Consider the following 19,320-nt stretch of genomic DNA (forward strand, 5'->3'; position numbering starts at 1 on the left):
CCCCCCGGCTCCGCTCTGGCTCGCAGTGTTGCAGGTCGCAGCGGTGCCCCCTCCCCACGTGCACGGGACGGTCCGTCTCTCCCTCTAGACACCCCCAGGGCCAGCCGGCCGGCTGCCTCGGGGTCCCCAGCTGCCAGGGGACGGTCCGTCTCTCCCTCTAGACACCCCCAGGGACGGCCGGCTGCCTCGGGGTCCCCAGCTGCTGCCACCACCCTGATGTGGGGTGCGGGGTCCCACCAGCCTCTCTCAGTGGTAGCCCGGGCTGCGGGGCTGCCTCTGCTCAAAGATAAGGGGACCAGGTTCACGCAGCAGTGGCAGAAGCGCTGCGGGTTAGGGGCACGGCCTCTGAATCCAAACTTCCGAGATGTTGAACACTGGAGGGTGCAAGTGAGAGAAAAACAGGGATAAAAACCCTGGTCCAACACAGTTCGCTTTCCTCTTCAGCATCCGCTCTCTGCCCCTGTGTGAAACAGGAGACTGGACAAGGTGGACTCGGGGTCGGACCCAGGACGTGGCAGTTCTTATGTTCTTAGGGATTTTGCTGCCCGTCGTGCCCACGCTCTGCGGGCCATGGCAGCGAGGGGCTCCCAGCCGAGCTCCCCAAACCAGCCACAGTTTTCCTCCCTCTTTGCCTTGCTGGGTTGGAGTCGAGAGTGCCCTCCTTCCTGGCTGGCTCTGCTTATCCCCCGGTCAGGCTATCTGTGATGGGAGAAACCGGAGAGAGCTAGTGGGAGGGAGCGCCGTTTATGATTTCTTTGGGGGGTCGCTATGTCTGCAGGAGCCTGCGGCACCATCCTGCTGATCGCCATCCTGCTGCAAAAGCTTTGGGCCTGTCCAGGGGTCAGCATTTGGACCCCAGCAGAGGGTACAGGGCTACTCGCTGGGACGGGAAACCCCCACCATGCTCTCTAGGGTGTCACTGGCCTGTTGTGCAGTGCTGGCTGCCTGCAGCTCTTGGGACCTCCCGTCCAGCGTTCACCCCTGCGACCTGGCTGTGATCCTAGGGGAAGGCTGGGCACGCAGAGTGACCCGCAGGGCACTGCCTGTAGTTTAGCAGTAGAGCAAAGGGGCTTTGGCCTTTCACGTGCTAGAAACATGGGGGATGCCGATCAAGCAGAGTGCTTACGAGAAGTTCAGTTTCACTAGCGAGGAGGTTCAGGGGACATGATGCTTTCCGGTCATTACGGGAGATGCATAAACGGGCACGTGTGACTCCGCTATAAGGCAGGGGTTGAAAAGCAAGGTCCATTTTCACTGGGATTTAGAGACACTCTGGCCACACTTACCTAGCTCTGGATACATCTGGATTTAAGTTGGTTACAGGGCAGAGTATTTGACACTGGGAAGAAGAGCCAGGGCCCATGGTGAAGGCATCTTCCTTGACCCCTCCTTGGAGAGGCCTGGCTTTTCCGGGTCAGGAGAGGAGGGGGAGACTTCTCGGGGCCATGGGTAGGTTTTATAGAGACCAGCTCTGTCAACACAGCAGAGAGTTCATGAAAGTGCCATGCAGCCTGTTTTCCTTTCCCTCCTCCTCCCCCTGCTCCTCTCTCTGGGGTGGGCGTACTTGGAGCACATCATCTGGTTCTTGTTATGTCTGGCAGGAAGTCCAGCCGTGTAGATCCCTTGGCGCTCCGGGAGCTTGCCTAGGCCACGCTCTTGGCAGGGAGCACAAGGGAGCTGGGGAGGCAACAGGAGGAGGGAGGGGGGCAGTTCTGCACTTCTCAGCTCAAGAGAAATGAATTGTGGAGCACGCTTGAGCCTCCCTGCGCTCTGGCCTAGGCAGATCACGGAGCTTGGGACTGAGTTAGGCAGGACCCTGGGACCGGGAGGAGAAAGGGGCAGTTAGGGAACAGAGGTGTTTTGCGTAACGGGCGGCTGGCAGCCTTCAGCAAAGACCCCAAAGGAGGCAGCTTGCTGCATGTTTTCAAGCTGGGAGAACGACCATCCCTCCAGCTCCCTTCTGATCCTTGTGAACCAGCTTCAGAGCTTGCTCCATGGGCCTTGACACATCCTCCTCCGCAGAATCTACCCTATGGGACAGGGCTGGTTATTTGTGTAAGAAAAGCCCTGGAGACTTTCCGGGCTCTCCAGACTCCCACTGGCAGTATAGGTCTGTGCACTGCGGGACACGAGCATCCCCGTAACCTAGTTTTGAGTCCTGGGGGGACCTCGGCTTTACCTTGCCCAGCTCCCAAGTCCATGCTAGGGTCTTATCATTTAGGAACCTGTGACAAACTAAGTCTGTTTTCCCAGGGGAGACCAGGCTGAAAGTTTGTATTGTTCTTGGCTGTTTTTTTCCCCTCTGCACTGTGCCAGAGATTCGGTGTCACTTGTGCTGCTTCGCCCTGGCTTAGACTGTGGTCCCACCAAGGTGATGGGCAGCTTTGCATGAATCCTCCTATTCTAAGACACTGGTTAGTTCCTAAGTGGGGTGCACTCCCAGTACTCTGCCTCCTGGCCAGAGCTGAGCCCCTGCTGCTGGATGCGGAGCCAGCACTGCTTCCCCTGATGACACCTAACAGTGCAAGCAGGGATCCTTTCAGTCTAGCAAACTCTGCAAGTGATGGCACACGTCCCTTGCAGTTCATGGGGCGAGCATCCTCTGCTGATATTACCCAGGTGGCGATCTTGCGGCACCTTCCGACAGGTGCAGCCCCAGCTTTGAAGGCAGGAGCAGGACAGAAATGGTGATTATTACACATTACTATTCCTGCTCTTCTGCAGCCATTTGAGGTGGCAGGATTTTTTTTTATTCCATTAGAGTGGGATGAGGGAGAGGCTTCTAAGTATGTTTGTCTAAGGATCATGTTACTCAGAGATTGCTGCGCTGTGTTTCCATAGGAGCAGAAAACCTTCCAGTCCTTGGCTCCGTTTGAGGTTTAGTGGACTTAAGGCTGGCTTGGCAGGTCTGGAAACTCAGACCATCAGTAGGACAGGCACACCCACCTAGCTCACCCGTGTGCTACGGTGTCCCCTAGGACGACCACTTGGAGGGGTGAGCAGCGAAGCCTGGAGCGGTGGGAACTTTGCGGTTCCAAAAATCAGGCCCTGGGTCTGCTCTGGCCATTGATTCCTTGGTTCCCGGGTGAGATAACAAGCCAGGGGACCAAGTTGTTTCAGTGACATCAGGAGATCCTAGGATCCAGCCTGACACCATCACACTCATTTTGTATTGGCCCTGAACTCTGGATTTGAACTTGTGACTTAAGGCAGATTTTTCAAGGCCATGGATGCTGAAACTCCCATTGCACTAGGGGTCTGAGAGCCTGATCCCAAACCGATTGAAACTAGCAGAAGCCTTCCTTTGATTGCATTGGGCTGGGGAACAGTCCAGCTCGTGGAGTCTCTTTAGGGCAGGGAATCCACTTGTTCTGATCAGGCCTTCTCCATGCCCTGACTAACACTTGGCTTGAAGTCTGTTTTATTCTTTGAAGTGTTTGCCTTCTATGCGCCAAAATCGGATGGCAAATAAAGCCTGTGTGGTCAGGATCCTGACCTGCTGGTTATGGATGTGGGGTGCTGAGCAAGAAGCTGGGCTTCTGCCGGAGAAGCAGCTAAGAGGAAAGCAAAGTTTTGGGCTGTTTGTGCAGTGCAAGCCTGATATCCCCAGTGGGGCTTGTGTAGCAGAGCCTCCCTCGCGCCCCTCTAGCTCAGAGGATTTCTGTAGCTCCTTGAGGAAGGCCAATTGCAAAAAAGCAACAGGGAAAAGAAATACTGACTGTTTGCTCTTCTGGGATGGGATGGGCTCAGTATGCAATGATTTCTCAGTGAGAAACCCCAAAGCAGTGAGTGACAGCGAACGGTCCGTTCTCCCTTGCCATCTCAGCTGGGCCTGACTGCAAAATGGTATCTCCACCAGCAGTCCTGTGCTTAATGGAGCTCTAATTGCCAACCCCCGTGTCCCTGGGGGGGTGTCAGTGGTGATTAGGTCACTCTAGACTATGTTTAAAGGCTCAGCCTCTCCTTGTTTGCTCTTTCTGCAGGGCCATTGCAGTCAGAACTGCCCAGTGGCTCTGTTTTTCAGGCTGTCGCATTCCTTTTGCTTATATATATTTTTTTTTTTCGGGGCTGTTGCAGTTCACAAATATTTCAGCATCTCCCACGAACGTAGCAAGGGGGGACAAAAAGCTGTTGCTTAGAAACAGGATTTGGATACGATGCTGGCTGAGCTGGTCTCACAGAAGGGAGAGAGCATTTTGCCAGTGGTTTTGCTTTTTAGGGGGTGGGCTTGCAGCGTGAGCCTGTTGGGCATTGGAATTTGGGCATCCTTTCTGTCCGTCACCTGCAAACTTAGAAAGAAGGGAGTAAATGGGAACGCGCTAAGAGGGGGAGTCAGAAGTGAGAGCCAGGGGATGGGATGCGTCACATCAGTAGGCTAATTGTTTAACCAGTGTTGCAGCGTGCAAGTCTGTGGGTCTACACGGCAGCAGTGTCCCTGCCCCAGAGAGTTTGTTTGCAGTGGTTTTACAAATCTGTGTTCAGTGCAGTTATCTGGGCAGCCTGGAGAACCATTTCTTTGTCATGTAAGGACCTATGCACTGATTTCTAAAACATTGGCAGGTCCCCCATTTCCCATCTCCTCGTAAAGGGTTCACTGAAGAATACAAGGCTCCAGGGACGAGCGATCCACTGAAATGGTGTCCAGGGCCAGGTACCGACGTTACACTTTTACCAGCATAAGGGATAGGTAACCAATCTATACCTATAACAGAGCAGAAGCTCGACACACATGAGCCCATTTAAAAATGGAAGAACGCAGTCTAAGATTTACCCTCACCACCAAAGGGCAAATGTGTGTTTTGTTTGCTAAACTAAATGACGCCGTTTACAGAAAACGGTATAACTGAGATCAATTCTACCTCTGGCTTTTTGAATGTCTGTACCTAGCCTGTCGGTCCTGCCTGCGGGAAGAAGCTGCTCAAGGCTCAGCACACAGATAGTTAAACAACCTTGCTGCCGAAATTGCTATCGTTCCTCCCCCCCCACGGCTCTGATTCTATTGAGATGAACGGGTACAGCACATGCATCCCTGAGGGGCTGATACAAGCCATTGAAAGGCAATATAAATTTGACCTCCAATTGATTTTTTTTTTTTTTTTTTTTTTGGATCCGGCTATTACAGCTGTTGCCTTATGCTCCTATCAGAGTTAGGAAGACCAGCTAGGAACACAGCTGATAACAAATGCAGTTCTGAACTCTTGAGACCCTCCTGCCACCAAAAAGTGTTGTTAAATGCCAGCGCTTTGTGCCTGCTCTAGCCGAGCGCTAACCACCAGGCAGTAATCTGGCTAATCATCACGCTCCTTTGCCATCAGGATGTGGTTGGACATTGCTCCCCAGGCAATTAAGGAAAATGAGACTCAGCAAAAAGGGAACATAAACATTACCAGCATCTCTGAAGTCTCGTGCTCTGTAAATGGCTTCATCAGCTGCTGCGGCGGGTTTCGGTCAGGCCGGACAGACGCAGGAGGGGAAGTGAAAGCCAGATGCTGGAGCTGAGGGCTAAAAAGAGTGTTTAGATATCATCTTTCCAGCTTCTCCAGGTGGGAGCGAGGGTAGCAGAGGGTCTGCCCGTGGGGACGCGGGTGATCTGCGAGCGTAATTGGATTCTCTTAAAACTGTTTCCAACACACACTTAAAGTCTCACGAGTAGCTTTGCTCACGTGCTGACTCCAATGGAATTGTTCATGCACAGGACGGCACTTGTGTGCAGAGGCCTCTCTCGGAGCTGATTTAAAAGGGATGTGGCCCTGCTCCCTGGCTAACAGCAGGGGCTTGCTTTCCCACTAAGGCTTCCATTATGCTGTGGAAATGGGCAGGAAGCAGGCTCCTTTCCAGACTAACAACTGGGAGGACGACAGCAGCAGCACTAGGAACAGGCCAGGAGCTCTGCGGGGCCAGGACTCTTCGATAGGTGCCTGCGGGGAGCCTGGCACAATGGGATGGGAACCCTTAGGTGCAACAGCAATGCCAGTGGATGGGGACTTGGCACTAACGCTTGGCGCATGTACCGCTTTTTGCAATACTTTTTCCATGATGCGGGGCAAATGCTGATTAGTTGGTGCCCATCACGCTCAGGCTCCCAGGCTTGCGTTCTGTCCTGGCTGAACAGGGCGGTTATTTGTAGTCAATAATTAATTCCCAAGTGTTTATCTCTCAGGTACTTGAGGACCAACAGTTATGTAACAGCTAAGTGCTGTCAGAGGTCCGAGCGCACACATGCGTGTGAGCTGCCTATTCATCTTGCTCGGCTGCATGGCAGCGCGTTTGTTTTTATTACTCAGCTGAATTTCCACTGGGTTCATCATCAGAGCAATAAATGACTGTACAGAGGAAAAGGCCTCTTAATGCATGCCTTAGCTCCTGCTCTGTCTTCTGAATCGTGCCCGGTGGCTGCAGCTGCCTGGCCCGGCTCTGAATCCTCCATCCTTGAGGTCGGCGAAGCAGGAAAAACACAGCATGAGTTTCCAGCCACCAGGCTGAGCTCTCAGAGCCAGCATCCAGGAGAGGAAAAAAATTGTTTTGACTTGCAAATGGCACAGGTTTTGATAGGAAAGTCATTCGCTGGCCACCTGATCGGGACTGCCAGGCGTTATTTTTAGGTTAGCTTCTTTTTCTCTTAACCGCACTTCAATAAAGAGCCGCTGAGCTGAGTGCTCCTGTGGAAACCTGGGTTTAAAGTGTTTCCTACCCATAACACACAACACCTTTCTATATGACAGAGCAAAACCACTCAGTGTTTTCCTCTTTCTTTACAGTGATCGGGTTTCCATGGTGACACGAAACCCGAGAGTCAGCGCTGGCCTTCTTGCTGAAGCTGACATTTTGAGTGTATTAAAAAGATCGGTGTTTGTTGTTGGGTTTTTTTGATTGACTTTTTTTTTTTTTTAAACCTGAATTTGCTTCCTGGAACATACACGCAAAAGCTGTCCTTTGGCTTTGTCCAGCTTAATTCAACCGCACCGATTGCCTTTGGGTTGAGCCAGGGCTAGAACCAGGAAAGAAACCAGGCCCTGAAGCTAGCTGTCGCCCATCGATGTTGAGGAAGTTCATGTCCCAGGTTGCACCTTTCAGCTCAGGCCACGAGCCCCTGGGTGATTTGGCTCTCACACGTTTTATCCAAACCCCTGCCACGCTCAAAGATGCTAGGAATGTGCCTTTGGCTTCTTGCTCGTGGCATCTGACTCCACGCGCCAGACGCTCATTGAAGTATATGAGAAATCAGCACGCGGAGGCTTTGCAGGATATGACTGTTGCAGTAGTGAAGTGTGCGTTCAACACAGCGGACGGGATCATTCGCCCATTATTCGCCACGTGCCACCCGAGGACGTCACTGAAAACGGCTGAGGATGGTTTCTTCTCGGTCCGGTTTGACTTGTTATAACAGTGGCAGAGCTCTCTTCGGAGTTGTTTCTACTAAGCTGCATTTTTTGGAAGCTGGAGGTTTTGTCTGTCCCCTGTCTAGTGTCCCAGTCCCTTGGCTAGACCCCTTTGGGTGGGTGATGCACCGGCTGCATCGGCACCTGTTGCTATCCTGCACCCCGGAGTTGGATTGTTTTCTCTAGACGTAGGCATTTAGTGGCACGTGTCTCGGTTGCCTCTGCCAGGATTGGCTTTCACGCAGGTGCGGGCCTGTCTCTCTCTCCGATTATGCTGTGAACTGACTCAGAGCATTGCTATGGGTTGCTATTACTGGGGTGACGTAACTAAACACTTGTGCCACGAGGTGTCTGTTCACATTGCATTGTGCCACAGAATTCATCTCGGGAATTTGACTGCTCTGCAGACCGGGCTGCGACCAGATCCAGTGCGTTGGTGATGGGTGAGCATTGGTAGCTTGGCGTTTGCAGGCGAATATTTGTGGGCTGAGCTCTAGCGGCTCCAAATGTCAGAACATCTTTGGGTTTCAGATCTGGGTGTGAAGCACGTCCAGCCCCAGGCCCATCCTGAAATCAAGGGTGCTCCACTCCCGGAGGAGGGGACAATTCAAGAGAGTGGTTCTTGAATCCAGTTTACGTGAAACGGAAAGAGCGGTGGGTGGAAGGTTGGCACTTCTGCCTCTTTTGCACCAAGGCCTTCATGAGTGTCACCCGCAGAGCCCAACAACCAACTAGTTCATGGTCTTCCCCTCGACAGATCGTTAAATAGGAATGTGAATTGGATTTCAGGCTGAGGGGATGTGCATCTAGCTGGTAGCTCATAATCCTGAGCAGGTGCATGGGGCACCTGGGAGGGAAAGCAGAGTGATGGTGCAGCCTCGGAAGGAGTTCTGGACGGCAGGAGCCAGCCAAGTTGGGCAAGCATCATGCCCGCACTGGCTTATGGAAGTGCTGTCCCTAGGTATGAGCAGGCTCCGCTTGGTGTTTATCATTTTGCCTGCCGCAAAATGGGAGCCGTACGCGCTTCGGTAATGTGCCTGATGGGCTGTCTGCTGTTGCTAACAGGGATTTGCCCCGCGCTGGAATCCCAGAATGGAGACCCTTCCCCAGGGATGCCTGCGTCTCGCGTGTCGGTGATGTGTACCTGGTGACTCTCCTTCACTGGTGGCACTGGCTCTTCCTGCACGGCTTTCTGAAGGGGCTGGTATGGTATGGGGAAGAAGACAGAGGCTGCCTCACCCTAGGATTTTGGCTTCAGTGCCTGTTACAGAGCATTCCCCAGCGCCGCTTGCAAAGCACAAGCCCTTGGGAGGGCTCTGAGCTCATCCATGCGGCGCTGACTAAGTGGAGGAGCACAGCGGGGCCTGGGGCTCTGCTCGGGCAGTCAGCAGAGGAGATAGTCATCAAGCCACGGTATCTGATGTCCTGACCCTGTAAACACTGCTGGCTGCCTGGGTGCTCCCAGCTGTTTCAGCGGAGTTGTTCTTGATGACCTTCACGTGCAGGATCGGACTCACTGATCCGTTGTGTGATGGGCTCGAGTCCAATCGTGCAGATCTGGGTGTTTAGCACGTGAATGAGCATAGCCTTTTCTGCCCCTCCCAAAGGTGCTGACAGACTTCAGTGCTTTTTGTCTTCAGCAGCTCGTCAAGTCTCAAAATCAAGGCCCGTTTCATCTGACAACTCAGGTTCAGGCCCCAGGTGTGAACATGTTGGCTCTGTCTCTCTTTACCAGACTGCGCTGTGTCTGCGGCTCCGTTGGCACTGTGCAAGTGATGCCAGCACTGTAAGATTTTCCGAGTTACAGAAGTATTTGATGTCACACTTCCTCCCCTCCAACTCTTCTCTCCCACCGCAGAATCCACCCCCGAGGGAAAAGCCCCAAGAGGAAAATTTCTAGCTTATTGACATCCCCAGGCACGTCTAGATTTCACAGCTGTGGAGCCAAAGGAGACACTGCAGGGCAGAGCTCTGGCACCAAATCCGTGCAGTCGGGAGTCTGTAGGCAATAGCTGGGGCTGGGTATCGGGAGTCCAGGGGACGGGGAGGCAGGGAGCAGCTGGGGTGAGACAGGCTAGGGATTGAAACTCCCTGCCCAATGCAGAACGGCCCAGAAAGCACATCGGCAACAAATGGAGGAGTCATACATCAGCTGTGCCTGGGGTGGGGGTCGGGGAGCGTGGCTGCAGAACAAAGGCTCTCATTTTATTTCTTCCTTTCTTTCACAAACAGCCCGTGCTGGCGGCTGCAGCCCTCCCTTCAGTAGTCCGTTCCTGCGTTTTCTCTGCTTCAGCTGTTTACTGGGTCACCCTAATAGACAAAAAGAGAGAGGAGGTTGACATGTGATTGGCCGGACCGTACAATGAGACCCTCTTTGCCTTCAGTGAATACAGTAGAAGCTTTGAGTTGGGTTACCAGAGAGCATTGACCCCTACTGTGCCATGCAGATCAGGGTGGGGTTGGCATTTGGGAGCTAATGTTCTCTCCGTACACTTGTTCCTCACCAGGGCACGTGGGACGGCTGAGAAGAGGAGATGTATTTAGTTGGAAATCCTGTTTGGTGCTGTAGTGTTGTGTTGCAGGGTATCTGTACTGGCTGCCTGGGAGAGGGGTGCGAATAGACACCACGTGTCCCTGACCTAGCTCCTATTGCCCTTGTGCTTCTTGCCAAGAGAAGAGATGTAGAGCAGAAGATGCTAAATTTTCAAAACTGCCTGTTCATTGTGGCTGACCCATCTACTCGGAGGACAGCTTGGATTCCCACCCCAGTGCCCGAGGTGTTGAGCACTGCCAGCACCCATTGAGTTTTGGGTGGACTTTGGAGTGCTCAGTGGGCACGTCTACATGAGACACTTACTGCGCAGTAGCCTGATCAAGATTCATAGTTGTTAGGGGCTGGTGGGATCATCAGGTCCAGCCCCTCTGCACTTGGGCAGGACAGACTGCTGGGGTTAGATGATGTTTTTTAAAGATCAGGATATTTTTAAAGATCCCCAGAGTAGTTGATTGTACTGTGCAGTAGCATGCTGATCAAAAACCGTGCTAATAAGCTACTGTGCAGTATTGTTAGGCTACTATGCAGTAACCATCACAAAAAAAACTGTGCACCGGTGCTACTGCACAGTAATTGTAGTTACTGCACATTTATTTAGTACTTCATTAAGGAAATACTAAACTAAATGCACAGTAACTACATGTAGATGCACTCAGTTATCGCTGAAAAATCAGTCTTTTGGTGTCTCAGCTTGGACACCCCAAAGGGGTGGATGTTTGGAAACAGTGAACTCAGATATGACCGAGGCCAAGAGGGGCTGTTGACCTTGGAGGTCAGGGTGTGAGATTTTTAACCATGGTCTGCACTGGAGTGTCACCAGGTGATTTACATAGGCCAGTGCACACCTCCATGGGGACACTTCTGATTCAATTTAAGAGCAGCTTATTCTGGGGTAGAGCAAAGCAATTGGGAACATGTCTTGGCTGAAATGACATCCAGCTTACTGACATCCCCAGGCACATCTAGATGCCACACAAACCACTCATAAACTGAAGTAAGAATGGATAGTGTAGCTGCAATAAGCTGGTGTGAGGTTGTGAGCAGACAGAGCCATAGTCCCTTGGAGGCCCTCTGTTCATCAGCATAACCCCATAGGCCTTGGGAGTGACAGCATTTAAACATGAGGCTCCTTCTTTTGCACTTCCCAGCTGCAGTTGGTAGCGAGGGGCCCAGTCCAGTCCTGGAGATGACACCGCTGTGTTGTACACTGCAGCTTTGGTAACTAAGCCTGGAGTCAAGGCATCCAGTGGAGTGGGGGCCTGTGTGTTTGTGTGGGACAGAAGTGAGTTCAGAATCGTATGGCTAAACTGTTTGAACTGCAGGCAGCTGATGAGTTACAAGCTAAAGCAGATGGATTACTGAATAGACGGGTATTTACAGATTAGTCGAGCTACATTGAATGGCTGCTCTGGAATGGTATGTGCAGGGCTCCCGTGGAATATCAATGGAGCATGGAGAGGAGGGGAAGGGATGTCCCCTGTGGAGACAGGTCAGGACATGTGCAGAGGGGGTGAACACCAATCCTTTGGGAGGAGAGGAGGGAAGTTCCCATGCCATTCCCGCTCTAAGAGCTCAAATAGGACAGTGAAGCCAGCTGCACTTATAACTCCCCTACAACTACGCTGTCCCCTTGGGGAATTAGACACCCAGCCTTACATGTCACCCTGCAGCATTCTATGCAGGGGACATTCTCCTGGCTATAGGCATTGGTGTGTGCAACTCTGGACCAGTTGGTTGGCAATGTATAACAGCTGCTCCTTCAACATGTGTCTCACGCCCAAATCCAGAGCTGCAGGTACACAGCTGAGCATGTGTGTGTGTGTGTGTGTGTGTGTATTTGCTAGACCTCAGAAAAGGAGCTAATGAGCAGTTAAGTTTGTTTTTAATTAACATTGCAGTTGGCAGAATTGACATGTAGATCAGAAGTGGTGGGAAGGAGGTATAAAGCAGAATGTTGGTGCCGGTTCTGTTTCTAAATGTGAATTTTCAGACTTGACTTCAATTAACTAATAGTTTGGTGCACGTTGGTGTAGTTACAGCCCAGACATGGAGTCTAGGGTTAAACCTGCTTAGTGACAAATATTTGCATCCCATTTCTGCTGTAATTTAGATTTGCGTTGGTCATGGCACACTAAAACATAACTGAAAGTGTATGTGTAGCAACCTCTGGCAGGTTATTTTGAGGCATGTCAGAGCTAAGTCCTGACTGAACTATTCTCTCTACCACACCAAAAATAACACTGAGTACAAAGGGGCCGGTTGACAACGATCCAGGTTAATGCAATCAATTGATTTGTTGAGAGTAACAGTTACTCTCCAGTGGCAAGCCCTCCAGTGCAGGAGCTCTGTCTTCCAATGTGTTTGAACAACGTGTATTATTACACGATGGATCTCTGGATGATGGGAGGACCCTAGTATAGGAAAGAAAAGCAGTCATTTTTGCTGCACCCCTCAGCAATATTCAATGCAGAGCTTGTCCATGCAGGTTCAACTCCAGCTCTCTGATCCTCTCGGCCATTGCAGTTAATTTTAGAGATGAGCAAAACCACAGGGTGGGGCTGGGTTATGCAAGGAGAAACAGAAATCCCTTGTCAGGTTGGTTGTGCAAGCGTCAGCCTTTTGCCTCCTCGCTAACCCAGGAATAATTAGGACCTGGTTCCTATTTAATAATAAGCCACTTTCCAAGCCTGGCAGAGGGGTGGGGAACAGATAAGTGGTTCTGGTTTTGGCCGACACGGCTGCAAATAGAGTGTCTCAGCACCTCGGGTAGCTCCAGTCTTGACGTTGCAAGTCATTGCTGGGTTTTGCTTTTGGTTTTTGCCCAAAACCCACAATGAATGTAATGGAAATGGCAAACCAAGGCATGACTGGAGGAAAACAGAGAAGCCATCACAGTTCTAACAAAATTAAGGAATTTCTCATGCTTCCACCACTGTCGTGCATAGGCAGCTGTCTCTCTCCGTCCACAGTATTTGTCCCCTGAGTTAGGGGAGTCAGATCTGCACTGGAATTCCTTTCAGCTGGAGTGATTTACTATCAGTTGCTCATTCTTAGTTTCATCTGATGCCTGGAAACAGCTTTTTTTCCTGTAATGACTGTGTGGGTGCTAGGTGAGCTCATAGTGGTAGAACTGCTCTGAACTGAAGGCCGGCTGTGCCCCTGTACGCCAGCCCGTGTTTGTGTGGGTGGCCTTGCCGAGCAAGGTTGCATCTATATGTGGTCTGTGGAAATGCATGCTTTAAGTTAAGAATGGGAGGCTCAGATAGGGAGGGAGAGCTAAAATTGCTGTGTTGGCTGGATCCTTTGGACCAGGAGCTTTGAAGGGAACAAAAACATGCCGTGTTCAGTTTTTTTCCAAACTTCAGCAATGTGAAAAAAGCACATGTGCCGGCATGTCAGCCTGCCTGAAGAAGCATGAAAGGACTCCTGTGGCAGCTCGTGAGCATGGTTCGTGCAAGGTGCAGTGGTGAAGGAGCTCTGGCGTGCACAAGTGCTGCAAAAGTTGTTGAGGACTCTGTGGGAGCCGAGCATGTTTGAAAAGGAGGCCTGTCATCTCCAGCTCAAAGGTGCTATGTGTGTGCGGGCATGATTTTCCGCCTCTTCAGAAGGAAAACCAAATGAAATCGGGGAAGAATTCAGGCTCCCCGCTCTGTCTCATGTCTGGAACTAAGAGGCTTAATTCCTAATCCCCGCTCCAGTCGCTGCCTCGCTTCGTGTGAATCACGAGATGCCTTTGTAACAGACCCTGGAGCCACAAGCTTCTCTTGTGCCAAAGCAATGAGGAGAGATACAGATGTGTGTGATGTTGCTTCCCGTCCTGTCAGCCAGATTGGACCAGGTGCAAGGTCCATCCAGTCTTGTGTCCTGTTTCGGACAGTGCCCAGGACTAGATGCTTGGTGGGAAAGTGTAAGAACCTCATTGTAGGCAGAGGCAGGGTAATCTGCCCGCATATGAGTCTCATTCTCATCTAAGGCTCAGAGCTCCTATGTTTTAGGCATTGCATAGATTATGGTTGGGTATTTGAGAGGCCAAATAGTCCAGTCAATTGGCAGGTTGAATATCAGTCAAAAATTGTAAAAAAAAAAAAAAAAAAAAAAAAAAACAAAAAGGCAAAAAAAAAAAAAAAAAAAAAGTGCATTCTTTGACCGGTCAAAAATATGCAGTCAATTGACAATATTTGACCAGTCAGTTGACCAGCTTACCAACTTCTGCATAGATTGCAAGAACAGGACGTGAATATCAGTCACAAATTGTAAAAAAAAAAAAAAAAAAAAAAAATGCCAATAGGTCCAAATAATACTCAGAAAAAAGTGCATTCTTTGACCGGTCAAAAATATGCAGTCAATTGACAATATTTGACCAGTCAGTTGACCAGCTTACCAACTTCTGCATAGATTGCAAGAACAGGACATTTCTGGTTGCAAAGAACTGGCAACCTGAATACAGATACGGGGTAGAGGGGAAACTGAGGCACACAAAGGGGAAGTGACTTGCCCCAGGTCATGCTTTGGGTGTGAGCAGAACCCAGGTCTCCTGGCTCCAAGGTCAACCAGCCAGCTGATAAGACCCATAGCCCTAAGGCAGGGTTTCTTGTTACAATCTTGGTGTGAGAGGTGATGGGGAACTGCAAGAGCTTGGGTTAGTTACTGCTGTCCCCTTTGGGCCCACTGGCTGCAGCTTTTTCACTCTTCAAACAAAATAGGCATGAAGTGTGTCAGGAAATCCTGACCTGCAGAGCCAAGCAAGCGGCAGGGCACTTTGGGGCTACAGCAACTCGTGGCCTCGGTGTCTCCTGATGAAAATGCTCCTCCCTTTCCCCAGTCCATTTCAGTTCAGCTTTTGGCCCCTGTTCCTTGCTTTCCTGTTCCCCCTTAGTAGTTATTTTTAATGGGACTTTAGAATTGCTCCTTGCCTGAAATGGCTCGGAGGCAGGAAGGAAGGAAGGCAGAGACTTGCGGAGCTGGAAGAATACACGTCCATCTGTTAGACTTCCTGGCGCTATTGTTCCAATGCACGGGCACATCGCTCTCTAGGTTGTAGTGTCCAGGGGCTACACACAGTGCGCCTGGTGCTGCAGAAACGCACCTCCCACACCACAGACATTGCGCCCATTCCTCCTTGGCTTTGGAGGGAGTGAGAAGCACGCAGCATTGCTCCCAAAACCGTTTCACCTTTCAAGAACTGCTCCAGCCTGGCTACAGGGGCCATCAGCTCTACGCAGCTCCCATGCTTGCTTGGCATTAACAAAGAGGTCAGGATGGAGCTGAGGTTGTGTTACGGCCTTTCAGCATTCATCAGGGCCTGCTGCCTGCAGCCTCTCTCGGTGCCATACAAAGTCCAGGCACCGTTTCCTTTCCCTGCCGTGCCGGCAGGAGTGGGATCGAGGCCTGGCTGCTCACAGAGGTGGGACTGGGAGATGAGAACTGCTGTGCATCAGGCATGGCTGATGGTCCCCATACATTGAATTGCTGTTGTAGGTGATTAGGTAGCAGCTGGGTCTCTGGGGCCAACTTGGCTCCACTGGGACTCCTCTGGTGGGACTCGCTGGGAAGGGAACACAGTTGCATGCTCAGCTAATCCAGATGATTCATGCTGGCTGCCTTGTGGGGACCTAAGAAAGAAGAGGGTCTTGCATTACTAGCAACGTGCAATGCTTGTCTACTAAAGAAATTTTTTTGCAAAAATCTTGTTGGTCTAATGGAAGATATCATCTCTACTACAAGTCCTGACTGTGTAGCACAGTGCACTGTAGCCCAACTTGGACCTGGGCAGTGTTGACACTGGAGGCCTTTGCCCTAGCTGCCCGAGGCTGTTCTGCAGAGCAATGTAGTCACCTTCCTGAGCATGGCAATGGAGAGGAAATTGCCTGTCAGGGGTTGTGAAGGGTTTGGGATTGTGTTCTTTATCAGGACCCCGGTGCCAGGGTTCGTGTTTTTTTTTTTTTTTAATCAGGAAAATGAAACTGTGCTGCCCTGCTGGGTTCTGCATGGAAATCCCCGTCAAATGGTGCTGTGCTGCTTGTTCTTATTTTGGAAGAACAGGGGGAACTTCTGCTTTTGTGGTTTTTTGTCTTTTAAGTCACAGAACCAAGCTGTTTTCTTCTTAGCAGCGAGAGGAGGGGGGCACTCTGTTTCCTTTTACACAGTGCCACACTTTGGCTTATGTAAGAGGCCACAAAGTTACTACAGTTCATTCCAACAAACTTGACATTTTGCTGGAGTGAGCGAGTTTCGGGATCTGCGATCTGCACGTGCCCTGCGGGAAGTGGGCATGTGGGGAGCACGCTGCTTCTAGTGGAGAAGCTCTGGTTTCGTGGAAGGACTCCTCCAAGTGACTGATGAACCAGCAGTGTTTCAGGGAACTGAAAATTCAGGAATCCCAATTCTGTTCCTTGGTTTTCTTCTTTGGGCAGGTCACTCAGAGCCTGACTGCACATCCTGCTCGGTTGGAAAACTCCAGCTGACTGTCGTGCGCTTGGGATCAGTCTGTCTTTGCCTCCACTAATGTTCAAGCCATCTATTCCCCATTGATGCCACTGGTCCAAGGGGAGCTTTGCACAGGGGTGAATGCACCTAACAAAATCCCTGCCATTGCCGGGGACCTGGGCACTTGTGGCACTGTTGTCTCTCCTGCCCTTTCTTGGGGCACAGCATGGCATTTGAGGCTTTTGGTTGCTTTTGCACCGCAAGGGGTTGCTTTGTGACTAATAGTGTGGTGATGATGAGATGCTCTTAAGGACATCTCTGGACTTAACATCTGTGATGTGGCTGCCTGTGATCCTAGTGACTAAGCCCAGGGTAGCCCCTTCCAGCCCTGCGTTCCTAGAGCCCAGCAGCAAACACACCTGCTCTTAGTGCAGCAGCCTGAACCATTGCAGCAGCCCTCGCTGGGAATTACAGATCCAAAAATACCCTGGCACGGTAATGACACTGTCCATCTCTAAAACGGATGATGCTGTCTCCTGGGGAGTGGTGCTGGGCCCGGTTCAGTGAAGCTTGTAAAGCATTTTGAATCCCCATCCGGGAGGTGTTAGAGAAATGCAAAACATTCGTATTTAACACAGCTCGTGACTAGGATGCATTGGTGAAGACCGCTCCGCCGTCTCCTCTGCGCGTGTTGCAAGCTAATACCTTTTCTAATAAGAGTTCTGTGTTGGTACTTACTGAGCGTACCACGATAACTGATGGCCATGGAAGTGGAGCTCTTAAGCCCTGAGAGTCTGTTTAATTGGTTGTACCTAATGTGCAACATCCCTGTCATGCACACGGTTAAATCCTATTCTTCCTCTCTAGCTGTTCAAATGCCACGGTCGGCGATTTCTTGCAAACTGGTACGAAAAACCCAGATTGCCCAACGCTGTGTCTTGGCTCAAGCTTTGAGATTTCTTTTGTGTTTGCTTTTAAATCTTTCTCTAGTTCAGACACAGACAAAGTTTCACTTTTGCTCTTCAGGCAATTTCTCTGCTTTCCATCCTGTTGCAATCTCTTGGTTGCAAAAACTGCAGGAAAGCGCTTGCTTTTAAACTGTTTCCACTGGAATTGTATAATTGGGAAATATTTTTTCAGCTTCATTTGAAGAAGAAGGGAAGCATGGTGTTTCTGCTATCATTGTTATAGCCCTGGCTACACACTCCTGAGCAGTGGCCATTTCTTACAGCACTCTAACTCCCCTCCTCATTAAGCAAATGTTGCTTTCTGCCTGCCCCCAAATCTGAGACCCTGCAGTGATTAGAGCAGAGGATCATACGCTAAACTTAGATGTGCTGTGACCAAGCGCTTCCAAGGTGAGCAGCGATTCGCAGTGCCTCCCTCTGGTTCTCCTCCTTGGGGTTTATTTTCCCAAACGCTGAGCTCTTCCGTTTGAGGTCACTTGGGGCTGCCATGTTCAAGCAGAAAGTGTCAAAACATTTGAGACACTCAAAATTCACGGCTACCTGGGGAAGAGGTTGTAGGAGTACTGGGATATGTTTTTGGAGGCTCTTGGCTCTTAGCAATCTGTTCTGATGGCTGATTCTTTCCTCTCGCGGTCCAGCCTCCTGTCCCCGGCCTGCAACAGTGGAGGGACAGAAACCTCCATGGAGAAATAGTGCTGCGGGTGTCAAAGTGGGGCCTTAGCTCCTCTATGTCTCTGCTTGATTTTGCTTCCGTAATTTTTTTTTTTAATTAACACATATACAACACACAATCAGCAGGGGAAAAAAGGGAAATAAAGAGGAAGTCGATGCCGAGAATAAGCAAATTTGAAAAAGACCCAACCCTAGCAACTCCTGGAGTCTTTGGTGTGAGCCTGCTGGAAATCTGTACTCTTTGGGCGTGATCTGTGAACAGAGAATTTGTGAGTGTTGTCTAGGTCAGCAAAAAAAAGTATGAATGAATGAATGAATCGTACAGTCTTGGAAGTAGGAAGGAAATGGAGTTTGGTCATCTGAGCAGCAAAGCAGGGCATTCCCTCTGCATGTGACACCAACTGCAAGAGCTGTGCCCATTGCAAAACCGCTCCAGTACTTTCCATTCCAGCTGCGCGGTGGTGCTGATTCATGGGTCAAGCCGCGGAAAGTCTGTACTTGCTGGTGTGACACTTGGTGTGTGGGGTTGTTTCATTCATGCCTGCTGAGCATTCAGATTTCTGCATTGCCACTTTGCAGTCCCGAGTTATGCTGCGGGCCGGATCCGGAGAGGTACCGAGCACCTCCCGCTCTTGTTTCCTTGTGCTGGGAGCTACTCAGCCTCTCAGGGGATCAGGCCATAAAAGTGGAGTAACCCAGTTAACACCAGGCCTGAATTGGTGTAGCGAGGAGACCCAGATGCACTCTGAAGTTGAGATTACAGTGGCTACGCAGGAAGCCCTGTGAAATGCTGCCACGTGAGTCCATCATGGTGCGGTTGGATAGTTTCCTTCTGGGGTGGGGTTGCTTCCTCAGCAGTTCCTGGTGTTACCTGTCTGGGGGAGGACATGGGCCCAATAACTGCTTTGGGAGGGGCTGTGAAAGTGGTTGCAGGCCTCCTTGGCCTCTGGTTGGAGATGCTAGTGTCATTTCATCCCCAGTCCAGGGTTTGGGTCAAAACCAGGCAGCGTTCGTTGCTCAGCTGGGATGGGCGTATGTCTGAGTAGGAGGGCAAGCTTCCACGTGGGGGCCTGCTCCTGCGGAGAACAGTCCCGCAAGGCTTTCCTCCCTGCTGCTTTGGTTTCTGTAGCAGCACAAGGTATCTCCTTCTCCTGGGCAACAGGTTCTCAGAGCTTTCTGACTCGCCCAGCGTCCCAGCTGGCAGCTGGGATCCAGGCCAAGAGCGCCTCGCAGGCTGCTGCCGGAGCTGGCAGCCGCCCAGAGGGCTGGGGCCAGTCTGTTTGCTTAGCGCGTGCTTGACCCTGGCGTCGCCTCAGGTGTG

General features: G+C 51.0%; 1 protein-coding gene across 4 annotated transcripts in view; it reads left to right on the top strand.

Moving 5' to 3' along the window:
* RALGDS (ral guanine nucleotide dissociation stimulator) overlaps positions 1–19,320 on the top strand; it is a 73,488-nt gene that overhangs the window by 36,324 nt on the left and 17,844 nt on the right. Inside the window, exon 1 of one of the 4 annotated variants that reach the window (XM_025211286.1) lies at positions 2,670–2,687. The exons of 2 other annotated variants lie outside the window; for them this stretch is intronic. In XM_025211286.1, coding sequence (XP_025067071.1) covers positions 2,685–2,687 — 3 coding nt within the window. In that variant the 5' untranslated portion in view covers positions 2,670–2,684. Of the gene's footprint in view, positions 1–2,669; positions 2,688–18,572; positions 18,612–19,320 lie in introns of those variants that run through there. One more of the 4 variants, XM_025211284.1, reaches the window with a different exon arrangement.

The sequence above is a fragment of the Alligator sinensis genome, unplaced genomic scaffold (assembly GCF_000455745.1).
Source record: "Alligator sinensis unplaced genomic scaffold, ASM45574v1 scaffold829_1, whole genome shotgun sequence".
Classification (NCBI taxonomy): Eukaryota; Metazoa; Chordata; order Crocodylia; family Alligatoridae; genus Alligator; species Alligator sinensis.